General features: G+C 56.6%; 1 protein-coding gene across 4 annotated transcripts in view; it reads left to right on the forward strand.

Annotated features, from left to right (window-relative positions):
• Positions 1-15,117, forward strand: part of SCLY (selenocysteine lyase) — a 33,806-nt gene extending 18,689 nt beyond the window's left edge. For all 4 annotated transcript variants that reach the window (XM_053655238.1, XM_053655235.1, XM_053655236.1 and 1 more), the window contains 5 exons: positions 1,733-1,769; positions 11,189-11,272; positions 11,749-11,851; positions 12,908-12,983; positions 14,220-15,117. In XM_053655238.1, coding sequence (XP_053511213.1) covers positions 1,733-1,769; positions 11,189-11,272; positions 11,749-11,851; positions 12,908-12,983; positions 14,220-14,391 — 472 coding nt within the window. In that variant the 3' untranslated portion in view covers positions 14,392-15,117. The remainder of the gene's footprint in view (positions 1-1,732; positions 1,770-11,188; positions 11,273-11,748; positions 11,852-12,907; positions 12,984-14,219) is intronic.
• The last annotated feature ends 580 nt before the right edge of the window (positions 15,118-15,697 follow it).

Consider the following 15,697-nt stretch of genomic DNA (forward strand, 5'->3'; position numbering starts at 1 on the left):
CACGCATCTGTGCGCACAGCGGGGTGGAGGCCGCCTGCACAGCGGCCCCGGGAGGAGCGGGTGGAGCACTGGGCCCCCGTGGAACGAGGCTCAGCCAGAAGAAGGAAGGGGCCGTGCACACGCCCCAGCCGCAAGCAACCCCCGGGGACTGGTGAGTGGAAGGGCCAGCCCCAAAGTCACGAGCTGTGTGGTTCCTTTTGTAGAATATATATATTTTAAGGTTCTATTTATTTATTTTTTAGAGAAAGGGAACGGGTCCTTTCTCTTCTCTCTAAAAATAAATAAAATCTTTGCCCTGGTTGGTGTGGCTCAGTGGATTGAGAAAGGCGAAGGGAAGGAGGAAGAGAGGGAGAGAAACATCAGTGTGTGGTTGCTTCTCACGCACCCTGCACTGGGGACCTGGTCTGCACCCAGGCATGTGCCCTGACTGGGAATCGAACCAGCGACCCTCTGATTTGTAGATCCGTGCTCAGTCCACTGAGCCACGCCAGCCAGGGCCCTTCGTAGAACATTCTTGAAACCACAAAACCAGAGAGTACAGATCAGTGCACAGACGCAGAGTGCAGACCCAGGTGGCCCGTTCAGGAGGGTGGGGCCGAGGGAGGCGTGTTTGCAGTGCTGGGCGGGGCCCCTCAGCATCCGGGTGGAGACGCTGTGGGACGCCGGGCAGAGGTGCAGGGGCCATCTCCAGATTCTTTCTTACAGCTGCATGTGAGTGTCTCTTGTCTCCAAATAAAAAGTTGAATTCAAAAAAGAAAAGCCGGACATTGGGGCTCAGCCGGAAGGAGGGTCCGAGTGACTCTGGGTGGAGGGGCGACTGCCCGGTGTCAGATGGTGGCCTGACCACGGACTCGGCTAACACACCTGGGCTCCAGGTCCCGCATGGGCCCTCGGGTCCACCCCGGCAGCCCCTCCTGGTCTGACCGCATGGTCTGCAGAGGACGGGGAAGCCCGGAGAGGGGGTGCCATGGGGACCCACGGCTGGCAGAGGAGGCCAGGCCAGCACCCAGGCCCCTGGATTCCCGCCCAAGTCCCAGTGTCCCCAGGCCCCCTGTGGGACAGCGCCCGTCTCCAGGACAGAGCTGACCAGCACCAGCCCAAGGGAGCTGGGTGGGATCGGCTCTCCTTCAACACCCGAGCCGTGAGCCCACTCCGTCTTCAATCGGGAAACTCTCAGCTGCCCGCTCCAAAGGCCTACGACTTGATTCAGCCAAAACTGAACAGGAAGAAAGTGATTAAGTCAGCGTTTCGTTTTTCCTGAAATAGAGTGAGGAGCCCTGCAGTTTGCTAGGTCAGTGGGTCAAGGCCCCGGTCCCGTGGGTCTCGCTCTCTGGCGCCCCGAAGCTCCAGTGTCGGGGCTCCTCCTGTTCCGCCAGGGAGAGCCTCACAGAGCGGCACTGTGATGAGCTCCTCGGGCCCTCGCCCGGTTTGTCGGCGGGGACCAACGGGTGGGTTCTCCCCGGGTGGGGCAGGTCCGGGTGGAATCCTCCCGAGGACAGCGACGCATGTGGCCCGTCAGGGGCTGTGCTGGCCTCACTGAGTGGGACCAGTGACCTGCAGGGAGGGTTCAGGGCCTGTGGCTGCCCTAGAGGGGGCCCCAAGGCACACGTGTGGGAAAGACATTGCTGTGATTCCGTCTTCATGGGGACACGGCGTCCCTGTGGACAGGACTCCTTCTGGGGACACTTGTCAGTTTCTCTGCATGGACATAGGGTCAACCCCTGTCTTACAGGACGGAGAACACCCCGATGATCGCCGGCCTGGGCAAGGTAAGCCTCGGGGACCCTGGGCCGTCCGCCTGCCGTGTCCTTCCCTCCCACACGCCTGCCGCAGCCGCAGCGCTGCCGGCACCGAGGGGGCGCTCCCACAGCGGGTGATTCTCGGGGACACCAGCCACGGCACGTCCCGCGTGCCTGGGGGAACAGCGCTAGATTTCGGGCTTGGTCCCCTGAGATCCCCCACGCTTTACACTCTGACCCCAAGTCCAGGTGACCGAGAAATGGGCTACAGATCAGAGGGTGCCCCACAATCCTCAGATTTGATTGATTCGCTGGAGGGGCACACAGAGCTCAGACGCACCGAGCGCCAGGGCCGGTTTGCTACTAAAGGACATGATAAAGGACTGAGGTGCAGAGGAGGTTGGGGCTGCCACACCCTCCAGGGATCCGCCCGTGGCCATTAACTGCATTTCCAGCCGCTCTCTCCTCCCTGGAGGGCGGAGTGGGCCACCCACAGTGGCCTCATTAGAACAAAGACACTCCTGTCACCAGGAATTTCCCGGGGACTGCAGCGCCTGTGTCAGCAGCCAGGGTCAGACCAGCACCACAGCAGCACGGGACCGACTGGGGTCTCGGGCGGGGGCAGCGCACCTGCCTTCTGCCCTCACCCCATTTCCCAGAGGCTGTACGGGTGGCCATGCTTTACGGAGGTCATGTCCACGGCCCCAGGAAGTAGGCAGACGCCGGGAAAGCCCTTGATTTTGCTCCCACGGGGCTGGCCTCCCGTGGGGCGGGTTCACGTGCTCAACACCAAGGAGGGGACAACCCGTTTTCCCAGTCTCCTCCCCGTAAGTGACATGGCAACAGCACCACAGCAGAATCGGCAGTCAGGCTGCCAGCTTCCGGGGCGACCCGGGGTCCACTTGCTCCGCCTCCCTGAACCTGGCTGTCAGTCACCTGCAAGATGGGCTTGTGGCCACAGCTTCCTAAAGAGACCCCTTGTGAGGGCCAGAGGGGGGCCCGCCTGCCTGTCCTGCAGTGACCCCGCCCTTCTGGCTCGCACAGGTCCTCTGACCACACCGGCCACTTGGGGACACACCGCCACCTCCCCACACTCTCGCCTGGCCCAGTCCGGACAGCCTGTGGGTCCCCAGTGCAGCGGGCCCTGGGCCCCTCCCCCCAGGCCACACCCAAGTCCCCCCTCGCTCCCCACCCCTTCCCTACGCTGTGTGTCGGACCCTGGCCAGCAGAGTCCGCCTGTTGTGGCTGACGACAAGAATGAATGCACAGGCGACAACAATCCTGTGTAGAAAAGGGGAACAGGCACGACCACTCTCTCAAGGCGACAGTGCCTCTCGGCCACTCCCTCAAGAGGGGAGCGCCCCGACCCTTGCCTAGACAGGCTTTTATTGTTTTCCTGGGGTCTTACATCAGAGAAAGATTTATTATCTACTACATAGAAGTTTATTGTCTACATTTTAGGTACAATCAAGGAAATAAAAAGAACATGCAGAGGGGGATGGCGATGAGCTGATTCGACCAGGGTGAGGGAGTTTTAGCAAGAGCAAGCCATACAGTCTGCATTTTCTAGGCCTGATTCCCACAGGAAAACCCAGTTTGAAGGTCTGGCTCCTGCCCACCACCTCGCTTCTGTAGGTTTTCCATACAGAGCTGAGTCGCATTTGCCAGGCCAAGACAAACCAGTCCCCTACTATTCCCCCTTTTTTTCTTTTTGTTAAGGCTATTGTGACAAATCCCACAAGACTTGCTACTTGCTGGTCTCTTTTGCGACCCTGGGCAAATAATTTGTAAATGCATCATAATATAGAAGACATCATTAAAATCAGTAAACAACCAGCGGCTCCTGCCGCGGTCCAGCCGCAGCAGGGTCCACGGGTTCCTGAAAGGTGGGTAAGGCGTCAGCGATGGGTAACAGACGACAACACGCCTCAAAGGACAGTGAAGCTCTAAGTTCCGTTTATTCCAAGTACAAGCAGGTTTTTATATTTTCATTTTAGGTAGTGATTAACATTTGCAGCATAGCATGATCAGTTAAGCAGAAAAAATCAATACACAGGTAACCAGGAAAAGTATGAAAGTTTCCATAGATTCAGTTATAATAAACAAAGATTATTTTGACCAGGAGAGCCATTAATCAGATAATTAGAAGTAGCTGTATGTACAGAATTTGAATGTCTTATTGTATATTAAAGTTCTCAGAATTTGTCATGGGGCAAAAGGATACACTAGATTGAGTAGAGGTAGTAGGAAATTTATTATAAGGCCTTTGTGATGTCTAACTTAGCTGTCTATTCTTTTCTGTCTAAAATGTTTCTCTGTGTACTATAAACTCTGACTCCCTAGTAACCATTTCTACGTGTTTAGTTTGTAATAACTAGCCAGCTTTTGTTATTTCTTTGCCTGTCTAGTTGATATATATTCTTATTCAAGGTAAAGGAGGGTCTATTACTCTAACAACTATTAGACATACAGGGACTTTATTCTCTGGTCAAGAAACTATTTTGTACAACTTCATTGGAATTATGCGAATCAGTGAACCTGAAATGCAAATGTCTAACAATCCCACCACCTTTTGATCACCCAAACAAACATGTAAGGAGAGATAGACAGGAAATCCAGCCACAGTTGCCTCTGCCTTGCAGATGCATCTCAACCATCCCGACCGTATCCCTGGGCTGTGGGGAGGGGTCTATATAGTTTTTACTTGTCTTCTTGGAAGACCCTTTGTATCTGTGGGTAGGGAACAGTTGTGGGAAAGTCTTTCTAATCCGTTCTTCCATCCCCTCAACTGTTGGCAATACAACTTGTGATTGCAACAATACCTGGTTCTTTATTCTGGCCTTAACTGTTGATTTAAGAGATCTAACTTGTTTTTCTTACTTCTGGTACACCATGGCGGTCCTGATCGCTTTAAGTTGCTCAAACCAGGGTCATTTATACAACTTGACGTGTTTTCCCTTATGGTTAACAATTATATCACCCTGGCTGTCGTACTCCCCTGTACCAGGGAGAGGGGAGTCTGTGGGGATTTGTCCATCCTTTCAGGCAGTTCCGTGGGGAATACTAATGTTTTCCCCTGAACTGTTCCCTCCTCTTTGGTGATTTTCACAGGAATAAGTAAGTACAGTACAATGTCTATATTCAGTAGCAAGAGTAAAATAATTAAAAGAAAACAGCCAATTGTTAACCCATTTTGGATGCCACGTTCTCCTCCGGGGAGACGAATTCCTTGAACTTGAGTCCTGTGTGCCCGGACCTTGTTGGACACATGGTTGGAGGAGGACGTGGCAGGCTCCAGTGACCCACAATCAGGTTGAATCCATCAAACCAGTGTTTTGGGTTTAACGAGCCAAGATTATCATAAAGGGTTTGAAGAATGTCCTGCAACTGTGTGTGTAACTCTAGTTGCAATTTATTGATTTGTCCCTTTAAATTAGTAGAAGAAGCTCCTGTTGGGTGATGTTGAATATCTCCCCAGGAGTATTGGCTAGAGTTCCATTGTAGTGGGGTGACACACAGTTCGGAGAAACCCGGATCACAAGTCAGCTGCTGACGGGTCACTGGCGTGTCCTGGCGTTCACCGACCCAGTTGAGGGCTGATTCCACTGCAGAAAGTCGAGTCAGGATTTCTTGATCAATCTGGGCCTGTTGAAGCCTTTCTAAGGTGGAATTGGTTAAGAGAACATCAACAGTATGAGCAGTTTGAACTGACCCAGTGAGGGCAGCGGTTGCGTGGCTGCAGTAGCCACGACAACTATAGCAGAAACAATGAATGCAATCAAAGTGCCAACAAATCGTCCGACTCTTAAAGAGGCCAGTGCATTGTTAAGCGCTATTATGCCATGGGGAGCTTCCCATTCTCTGGCTACATTAGCTAGCATCCATATCTGAATTTGTCTTCTAACTATATAAACTGTAGTGAGGCTTAACTGAGTAATACTGACATGAGTCAGACAGCTGGCATATACGGAGCCTGCAGGGACAGGCAGAGAATCTATTTTTGCTGATTCATTATGAAAGAATTGAGCTGTCCCTGGAGTTGCCAAAAACAAGTGAGGGTGAGAGGTGCAAACTGTGACCCAGTCTTGTCTTAAAGGGTCAGTTTGATAAAAACACCCTTGGATACCTTTAGGGTCACATACAATTCTTATATATAGATGCGTTCTAGTAATAAAAGGCAGGCCCATTTGCCATGAGTTGTAATGCCAAGGGCTAGTGTGGCTGGGAGAAGCAATTCTGATTATGGTGCCCCAGTACCGGCCTCTCCCACCACATATCAGTGTATGGAACTTCAGGCAGAGCTGAAACTACTGTTGTGCCAAGCTTAGCCAGTGCTTTCCAATTAGCTCCCCAGCTCTCCACTACAAAAGGACTTTTGGGGAGAAAAACAATAGTAGCATTCGGTCCTCTGCACAAAGACCAAGAGACTGAGTCTGTGGCTTTTGTCTTAAGTCCAAAGTGGAACCAGAGGGGGTTGAGAGTGTGATAAATCCCCTTCTGGTATGTAGACCAGTTGCGGTTACCACGGAGAGCGGACAGCAAGCACTGTGCTGCTCCTTATTTGCAGCACAGAGTTTCTCTCTTAAAGTCGGTCTCCTTTGAGTGGCCACTGATCAACCCACACCGGGTGTTGGAGAGCCAGGTATGCGGCAGGGGAGTTATAAGAGTGGTGGCCACTAAGGGAAAATGCGGGAGAGAGATTTGCATCCCCCACTGACTGAGGAGATCATGCCCCCAGATATTAAGGGGCATAGGTAAGACATATGGTCAGATTCTCCCTACCGGTCCCTCTGGCCCGTGACACCTAAGAGACCGTACGCTGAGCTGAGGTTGAGAAATTTCTCCAGCACCTGTAACAGCCGATCCACTGTCCGTGAAGGCCACTCAGGAGGCCCAAACTGACTTGAGATAACAGAGGTGTCGGCTCCCGTATCTATGAGCCCATGAAAAGTTGTATTCTTCATTTTTACTTGTAAGATTGGCTTATTTAGCTTAATGGATTCTGTCCAAAACACTGACTGTCTGTACTGCTGAAGCCTCCCTCTCCCCTCGCTGCATTCTGAGTCTCTGAGATGACATGGGGGGAGCCGCTGGGCAATGCACGTCAGAGCGGGAGTAACATGACAGCCAGACGCTCTGAGCGTGACTTTGAGTTTTCCTTTGTAATCTGAGCCAACAACTCCTGGTTGAACAAAGATGCCTTCAGTAGAAATGCTGGATCTTCCTAAAATTAGACCTACTGTTCCCGGGGGTAGAGGTCCTCAAACACCAGTGGGAGCTACAATTACTTGATCCGGCTCCTTTATCTATCTATCTATCTATCTATCTATCTATCTATCTATTTTTAAGGTATTTTTAAAATATTTTATTTATTTATCTTTAGAGGGGAAGGGAAGGAGAGAAGGAGAGAAATGTCAATGTGTGGTTGCCTCATGAGTCTCCTGTTGGGAACTGGCCTGCAACCCAGGCATGTGCCCTGACTGGGTGATCCTGCTCCTTTAAAATGAGCCCATCGGTGGTGACCGAGTCCAGCCAGGTGGCTGCACGAAGGTCGGAAATGGTGCATTTCCTCGAATTCTCTGATATTGGTGGTGGTTCTGAAAACTCCATTTGGAGTCAGGGGCGCTGGAGCGGGCGCCCATCTGGAAGTTTCCCTGAATCAGCTGGTTATTTTTGTCAAATTTGAGCGACATTCTCTCACCCAATGCCTGCCTCTGCCACAGCGCGGACAATCCTTGGGGGGAAGTTTGTAATCACCTTTTTCTCCTCTCGGTGCAGGCAGACAGTCCTTGCACAGGTGACCAGGCTTTCCACAGTGATAACATTGGAGATCTCGATCTCCTTTAATTGCGGCAGCTAAAAGAGAGGCTTATGGTGCTGTGTGCTTGGCAAGCCTTGATAAACTCACTGCTGTGGTGGTAGTTCGCAGGGGTCCGATAATGGCCCTGCAGTCCTCGTTAGCATTTTCATAAACTAGCTGCCACAAAAGAGCTTTAGCTGCCCTATCCTTATCTATTTGCCTGTCAATAGCTTCTTGGAGGTGGTCAATAAAGTCAGTATATGCCTCCATAACGCTCTGACGAATATTAGTAAAGGAAGAAACTTCCCCGCCCTGAGCACCAGGTACAGCTCTCTCGGCTCTGAGAGCAATTCGAGCACTTTGATCAAAAGCATGAGGGACAAGCCTGGCTTGAGCCGCAGCAGTAGCAAAATTATCAGACCCAAGCAGCACAGGGTTATTCATTTGTGCGTTCTCAGCGGCTTGGATGCCGGCCCTCTGAGCGTATTCTGAACACCAGACAGTGTGTTGAGCCTGGGTCAAAACAGTCCTGGCGAGGGCAATCCAGTCACGAGGGGCCATTTTATAACAGTCAGTAATGGCCTGAAATAGCCCGTTAGTATAAGGAGACTGAAGCCCATTTTCTTTAGTACTCTTTTTAAAATCTTTATAAAGAGAAAAGGGAAGGGGCTCGTGGACATTCCTTTGACCCTTGACTGTAATGGGAAAAGCCAAATCACCTTCTAAATCTAAATCATCTGCCTGCTGAAGGCACTGTCTCATAACCCTAACAGGGTGTTCATCTGGATTTTTTGGCTTTCTTGGTGGTGACTGATCTTGAGGGGAGGAAGGCTCCCATGATTGACATAAGGAGCAGCTACTATCAGACAGGTTCTCTGGCGGGGCTGTAGGTAGGACTTTGGTAGCCTGTTCTGCTGCATCATATACAACCTCCTCGTCTGAACGAAACTCCGTGTCTTCCTCTGTAACTAACTCCTTTTTCTTAGTCCATATAGGCACGAGAGCAGTCTTGACTGGTCCCCAAGTTACTAAGTTCTGAACTCCGATAGGAAATCTACTATCCTGTAAAGCCTTTAATTTGTTACCTGCTTTTCCCCAAACCGTAATATCTAAAGTTCCCTTATCAGGAAAAGCAGGGTAATATTCTTTTATAGTTTGTAAAAGCTGTATAAGACGTGGTTTCACCTCATACCGATCCTCGGAGGAGCTGCCGCAACACACAGACTTCTTGCTCTTCAGACAAGTTAGAGCCCATTCTTGTTGTTAAAAGGTCTCTTTTTCACTTTCGATTTCTGCCGTTTCAGATTCCGCAGATTCTTAACGTTTTAAACTTTAACTAATTAGCTATTGGGGAGCACAGTGTGGCGGGTCAGAAATGTGCAATGTTGGTGAAAACCGTCAGGGAGGGCGGCCTGGTGTCCAGGGCGCCCTGACCCCGCTCATGGGTTTCAGGGTTTTCCCACACGTCTAAGACTTCGAGGGGGACTTGAAGTGCCAGGTGACCAACCTTAATATCGCGCTCCCTGACCGAGCCCAGAGTTAAATTACTGCGATTGGAATTTCCTGTGAAGCCCCTTCGTCTCAGGGATTGACCCCAGACACCTCCACAAGGTCCCTACTCACGTAGGGACGCTTGAGATCTCAAGCCGGAGGGAGGTATGCCTCTTATCTTCGGTGGGACACTCATAAATAACCCTGTAACTAACTCTAAGTTCTCAAAGCAATCTTCAGAGTTCCCTAAAATACAACACACCCTACGCCCTCCGAAAAGCACTGGGGTCGTCTGCCCTTACCTGGGCTGTTGTGCGAGTTCCACCCACGTTGTTGTGCTGACCACAATGACGGCTGATAGCCTTCGCGTCCCTGTTCCTGGACGCCAGGTGTGGCGGACCCTGGCCAGCAGAGTCCGCCTGTTGTGGCTGACGACAAGAACGAATGCACAGGCGACAACAGTCCTGTGTAGAAAAGGGGAACAGGCACGACGACTCTCTCAAGGGGAGAGTGCCTGTGGTGCCTCGGCCACTCCCTCAAGAGGGGAGCGCCCCGACCCTTGCCTAGACAGGCTTTTATTGTTTTCCTGGGGCCTTACATCAGAGAAGGATTTATTATCTATCACATAGAAGTTTATTGTCTACATTCTAGGTACAATCAAGAAAATAAAAATAACATGCAGAGGGGAATGGCGATGAGCTGATTAGCTCTGTCCTTGGGAGAACTCATACAGGCTTTGGAAATTACCTTGAAAATAGACAGTACACATTTGTTGTTTTAGACCAGGGTGAGGGAATTTTAGCAAGAGCAAGCCATACAGTCTGTGTGCATTTTCTAGGCCTGATTCCCACGGGAAAACCCAGTTTGAAGGTCTGGCTCCTGCCCGCCACTTCGCTTCTGTAGGTTTCCACACAGAGCTGAGTCACGTTTGCCAGACCAGAACAAAGCAGTCCCCTACAATGCTACCTGAACATTCCCCCCGCTGCTGTCCCCCTTGTGTGGTCCTCCTGCCCTTCCCTGGCTCCCCCACCCCATGTTGCCCTGCCCCCAAGTGGCTGGCGCACACTCGCCCCCGACTCCCATCCTGACACCCAGCCTCGCCGCCTGGCGCCCTTCGCCCCTGGGATGGGCCAAGCTGAGCCCGGCCGTCTTGTCCTTGCCCCTGTTGCTGCTGCTGGGGCACTCTGCTGTCTGGCTTGTTGCCCTTCCTCTGCCTCATTGCCTGTCCTCTGCCCCAGGGGCCATCCCAGCCCCCTCCCAAATGTACCCCCATGGCTCAAACTCCAGCTTTGAACTCCGCACCTCCAAGCAGGTCCTGACTGTTCTGGGAGACCCGTGCCCCGCCTGTGCCCAGTGTTTCCTCCAGGTCCTCGACGCGTCCCACTCTGTCCTCTGTGGTCCCCTCTCCCCTCACAGAGCCTCCTGCCATCCAGGCTCTCACTTCAGAAACCTAGGAGGTGCCCTTGACCTCGCCCTGACCTCCACACCTGCTGCAGCGGCCAGGCGAGTCTGCCCCTTGCCCATTTCCACGGCCACCAGCACTAGAGCAGGTCATTCTGTCCTTTGCTGACACCCGCCGCTCTCATCCCTTCTCCACGTGGCACCGGGCGATGGTCCTACATGCAGATTGGATCCTCCCTCAGATCCCCTGGCCTTGGCCCTGCGGCATCTGGGCTCCGGTCTGCCACCAGGCCCGCCACCTCTCCCACTCCGCTCCAGGGGCCCACCCCCGCCCTCCACCGTGGCCTTGCACACATGGCTGCCCTGCCTGGGGCACCCTTCCCACCCCTGTGTGCTGCCCCCTGTCCCTGCAAAACACCCACCTGGGGGGTGTGATACCCCCACGCCCCCGCATGTGTCCATCTGTCCATCTCTGGGACAGGTGGGACATGCTTTCTGGCTGAGATTCTTTGGGGCCTTATGGACTACAGCGTCTCTGGAGTGTGGAGGTCCCAGGAAGGGCCTGAGAAGTGAACCCTCCCCGGCCCAGTACAGAGGACACTCCCAGCCCTCATCTCGGACTGCCCAGGGGCCGGTCCGCAGCTACTGTTGGGGGTGTTCCAGAAAGTGGGCAGTCTGAGGGCACGTCTCCCCAGCTGCTAAAAGCCCTCCGCTGCCCTTGCCTTCCTACTAATTGGACATGCGTTGGTGTCCCCAGGCTGCTGAGCTGGTGACTGAGAACTGCGAGGCTTACGAGGCCCACATGAGGGACGTGCGGGACTACCTGGAGGAGAGGCTGGTGGTGAGCATGTGGCCACGCTGGGGGTGTGGGCTGTCTGCACACCTCATCTCCTTCTGCTGCTGGGCAGCGAGGCGGGGCCCAGGGAGCAGGTGGGACACGTGGGGTTTGGTCTCCTGGAGCAAAGGAGCTGCTGCCCAGGGTGGGGATCCTGAGAGCCCCCAAGGTCAGGAGCCAAGAATTAAATGACGAGATGTAAGTGAGTCAGAAGCCTCCAGAAGGACACCAGGCCCAGTAGGTCATCTTTTCTGGACACCAGACAGAAACGTGGCAGAGTCGGCACCTTTCAGGGTGGCACAGAGGGGACTCGTGCGTGTCTGTGTCCCAACTGGCTCTGCCCCCCTGCTGGGCTCCTCGCCTATAAGAACCGGTTTCTGTGTTGAGGGTGAGCTTCTGCTTCCCGGGAGCGTGTGAGGTTCAGACAGCCGGTGGGGCAGGGGCGTTCGAAGCTCCCGCTGAACGTTTCGCTGATTTTTCAGGCTGAATTTGGGGAGAAGAAAATCCACCTGAACTGCCAGTTTCCTGGGGTGGAACGACTCCCCAACACGTGTAACTTCTCCTTCCGGGGACCCCAGCTGCAAGGTGATGACCGCCTCCCCCTGGTCTTTCCGCGGGGTGGCGGGCGCAGGGCTCCTGGCAGAGGGACAGAGGGACCAGCGGCTCCGAGAGCAGAGCCTGGCGGCTGCCCCACCCAGGGGGCCTGGGCTCTGGCGCTGCCTCTCCCTGAGTCCTTAGGCTTGGGCTGGGTCAGCCGTGCAGCCTCCCACAGCTGCTAGGGAAGGAGGGAAAAGTAACCCTGCTTCAGGCGGGCTGACCCTTTTTCACAAGATGCTCCATAGGGTGGGGGAAGAAGAGGCAGCAACTCTGAAACCTGGCTGAGACCAAGGACAAGCGCAAGTCGGCAGGTCCCCTTAGTTCCCGTGACTTCGACAGCGCCTCCTGCTGGAGGCCAGTGGGATCCTCACAAGGCAGACACATAGCTATTGGGGGGCGAGCCCCCAGACTCGGGAGTCCCATCTGCAGAGCACGGCTGCCCCCTAGAAGGAGAGGTCGTGGCTGTTTGTTGTTTTGGGCGGCAGGGCCCAGGGCAGCCTGTTTGTGCCGTGAGGAGCCCTGGGCGGCTCTGGCTGCACCAGCGAGAGCCCAGGCCGGGCATGTTCTGCAACGCTCTCCCCTCCTCATGGGGACAGACTGCGTGCTCCATGGTGGCCTGTGTCCGCGTGGGTGGGACAGGAGCGCGGCTGTGGCTGTCACCTCCCTGTCTGGGCCTGTGAACAGAGGGGGCCCTCTGTCTTCATGAGACGCCCCCTGGTGTCTGTACCTTAGAAAACAGGTTAGGTCCCGCTCCTCCCCAGGACAGGTTACTGAGTGAGGCGTCTCCCACTCGGCAGTGGGCGGGGCAAACGATTCTGGGGCCGGTTTTAGGAGCGGAACAGTGCCTGCTCCCCTGCAGCCCGTGCCCTCTCGCCTGCACGGGGGGGGGGGGGGGTAGGAGACTGTGCCCGGGGGCTCTGGCAGGTGGCACCAGGTGGCGTGAGGGCAGGAGCCTGGAGACTCGCAGCAGAGGAGAGGCAGGAGGGGGCGGGGTGGGGCCCCCAGGTCTGCGCTCAGCGGGGGCCGTGCCCTCTGTCTCCGCAGGCCGGGCGGTGCTGGCGCAGTGCAGGGTGCTGCAGGCCAGCGTGGGGGCCGCGTGCCACTCGGACCACGGGGACCGGTGAGTGCTCGGCAGGGCCTGTGCGGCCTGGGGTGGGGGCTGGGGCCAGGGCAGGGAGGGGCTTCGGGGGGTGGAGGGCAGGCAGGCGGGCAGCAGGTGCTCTCGTCATCCTCCCAGTGACGGGCGCTGAGGGGTGTGCCAGGGTCAGGTCTGGTGTTCAGGGGCAGGAGGGGTTGCGGGGTGGTAGGCCGGGCACCCCAAGGAAGAGAGGGGTTCGGCCTGTGGCCGCTGTGAGTGTGGGGGGGCACCAAGGCGGCGGTGGAGCTGGAAACAGCGGCCAGGCCCTCCCGGGTGAGCGAGGCTGCAGAGATTCCAGCGGGGCCCCTGACCAGCGCCTCTAGCAGCCAGAGTCCTCTCCGGGGCTGTGAGGTCAGGCCAGCCTGGGGCGCACAGAGGGGCACTGGGGCTGCCATCGCTCGGAGCCTGCTCCCCTGGCCCCGGGGGCGGGGGGGTCTGAGCAGCCTGTTCTCAGACAGGACACTGAGGCAGAAGGCAACCAGCAGTCTTAACAGCCAGGGGCGGGGGGTGGAGGGGACGAGGAGGGCCCGGCAGCATGCCTCTGAAGGGACACGCGAGGTCCCCACTCAGGGAAGGGCAGGGACCAAGAGCAGTGGGCTGCCGCTGCCCAGCCAGTCTGCTCACGGCTGCAACAGGTCAGCTGCAGGGGCCTGTGGCTCCGACGCCTGGGGACTGCACGTGCTGGAGTGGACCTGGGGGGGTTCAGGCGTCCACTCTGCCATGTTGCCTGGGCCCCTGACCCAAGTGCACCCTGCAAAGGTGGACCTGGAACCCCGCCTGGGGGTTGCAGGGCCCCAGAGACACGCAGCCCAGCGTCAGCACTGCCGCAAACACAAGGCCAGACCGAGTGCACAGTGGCCTGCGCTGCACACTGGGAAACCCAGAACAGACTCAGCGTGCTGCTGCCTCCAACGCTGCGTATGCACGCATGATGCTCTGCTCCGCATGTGTGCATGCACACGTGTGTGTGAACGTGTGTGTGTCTGCCTGAGTATCTCCTCCAAGACCCTGTGTCTCAGGGCTAGCCTCGCCCACACAGCTCTGGGGTCTGCCCCTGCTGGGGGCAGAGGTCTGTCCTGGGGGAGCCACGCAGGACGCTCCGGGCCCAGAGGAGCAGGGCGGCGTGTCTGCGGGGGCGGGGGAGCTCTCCAAGAGCAGCAGGGCCCCGCCCTCCCGGCCCCCTGTTCATAGCAGCCCGTGCTGGTCTCGCCCCTGCAGGCCATCCCCGGTGCTGCTGCGCTGCGGTGTCCCCGTCGACGTGGCCCGGAACGCACTGCGGCTCAGCGTGGGCCGCAGCACCACGCGGGCCCAGGTGGACCTGGTGGTGCGGGACCTGCAGCAGGCCGTGGCCCGGCTGGAGGGCCGGGGCGGCACGCCTTCCGGGGTCTGAGCGGGGCACTGGGCTCCCGGGTCCCCCTGCAGGGCCGTCACTGTCCCCACTGCCCTGCGGCACGGTCCTGGAGGCAGCGCCTGGGCTGTGGCCACGCTCCGCTCCAGGAGGCGAGGCTGTCTCCAGCGGCCCTCACGGAGGGCAGCCTTTCCCCCGGAAGGTAACATCCCAGAATTTATAACTGATTGCCCGTCGCCCACATGAAAGTAGGAGGCCTGGCATTTGCTGTGATCTGGGCCTCCCCTCCTGAGGGCCTGCCCTGCCCCGGGGGCCTCACCAGGCCCTGTTCAGACACCCCAGCCACTCTGCTCCGTGTGCCCCACTCCCTGGCCCCTTTGTCACTCAGGGCCTTGGCTGTCAGCCTGTCCGCACCCGCACCTGCACCCGCACCTGCACCCGCACCAGATTCACCGGACCCTTCGTCTGCCTCTTGCCTTTGGATCCCTGACCTGGGGCTTTGGCTCACAGCGCTGTGTCGTGGGACCACCAGGCTGCGGTGGGACCAGTTCACGCCTGACCCAGCTTCCAGGGGATTGAATCTGCAAGGCTCTGTCATCTCTACGACACTGTGTGGCATTCTAATGCCACCAAAGGGCACGTCTCCTGGACGGGGCACACAGGAGTGACCTCTTCATTAACACTTGTAATGTGGTTTGAGGAGCGAAGAACCACGGGATGACCGTGGGCCGCAGGGTCAGGGATTAAATGAACTAACAGAAGTTTCCAGCACTTGTGTTGGTGTTGTTTGGGTCCCCAGGGGCGCTCCTCTTGGGTCCAGAGTGTCCGAGCCGGTCGGGCAGAACCCGACTCACCGCTGCGCAGTCACCCTGAGGCTCCGGCATCTGGAGGCCCAGGGACTAGGGCCGGGTGTGCTCTCTGCGAGGGGGGCTCTGGGTGTCCAGCCCCGGGTCTGGAAAACTGCCCCTGGGCTGTGGCAGCACCCACTCAGCCACCAGGTGGGCTGAGGTGGGGCCTCGAGACCCTCCCCCTCCCTTGGGGCCTGCACAGCCGCTGAGGCCCAGCCAGCTCCCGGGCAGTGTCCGGTGTAGATTCCTGGGGGTGGGGGCTCAGCTCCGGCTCCTTGTGTGAGGACACAGCCGAGGCATTTAGACTCAACAGGGCTGGTGGTGAGTCCCCAGGAGGGGACCCTGTGGGTGGGTCTGCCATCGTGGGACACTTCTCCCAGGTGGCTTTCCCCCAGGCCAGATGGGGCCTGTGGCTTTCCTGAGAGGGTCTTGTGACACCCACTGGGTGTGGCAGGTGCCCGACCCCTGACCTGAACAAGGCGTGAGCTCTGCCCCCTGCC

This window comes from Artibeus jamaicensis, unplaced genomic scaffold, assembly GCF_021234435.1.
Source record: "Artibeus jamaicensis isolate MK-2021 breed Jamaican fruit bat unplaced genomic scaffold, CSHL_Jam_final contig_944, whole genome shotgun sequence".
In the NCBI taxonomy this organism is placed as follows: domain Eukaryota; kingdom Metazoa; phylum Chordata; class Mammalia; order Chiroptera; family Phyllostomidae; genus Artibeus; species Artibeus jamaicensis.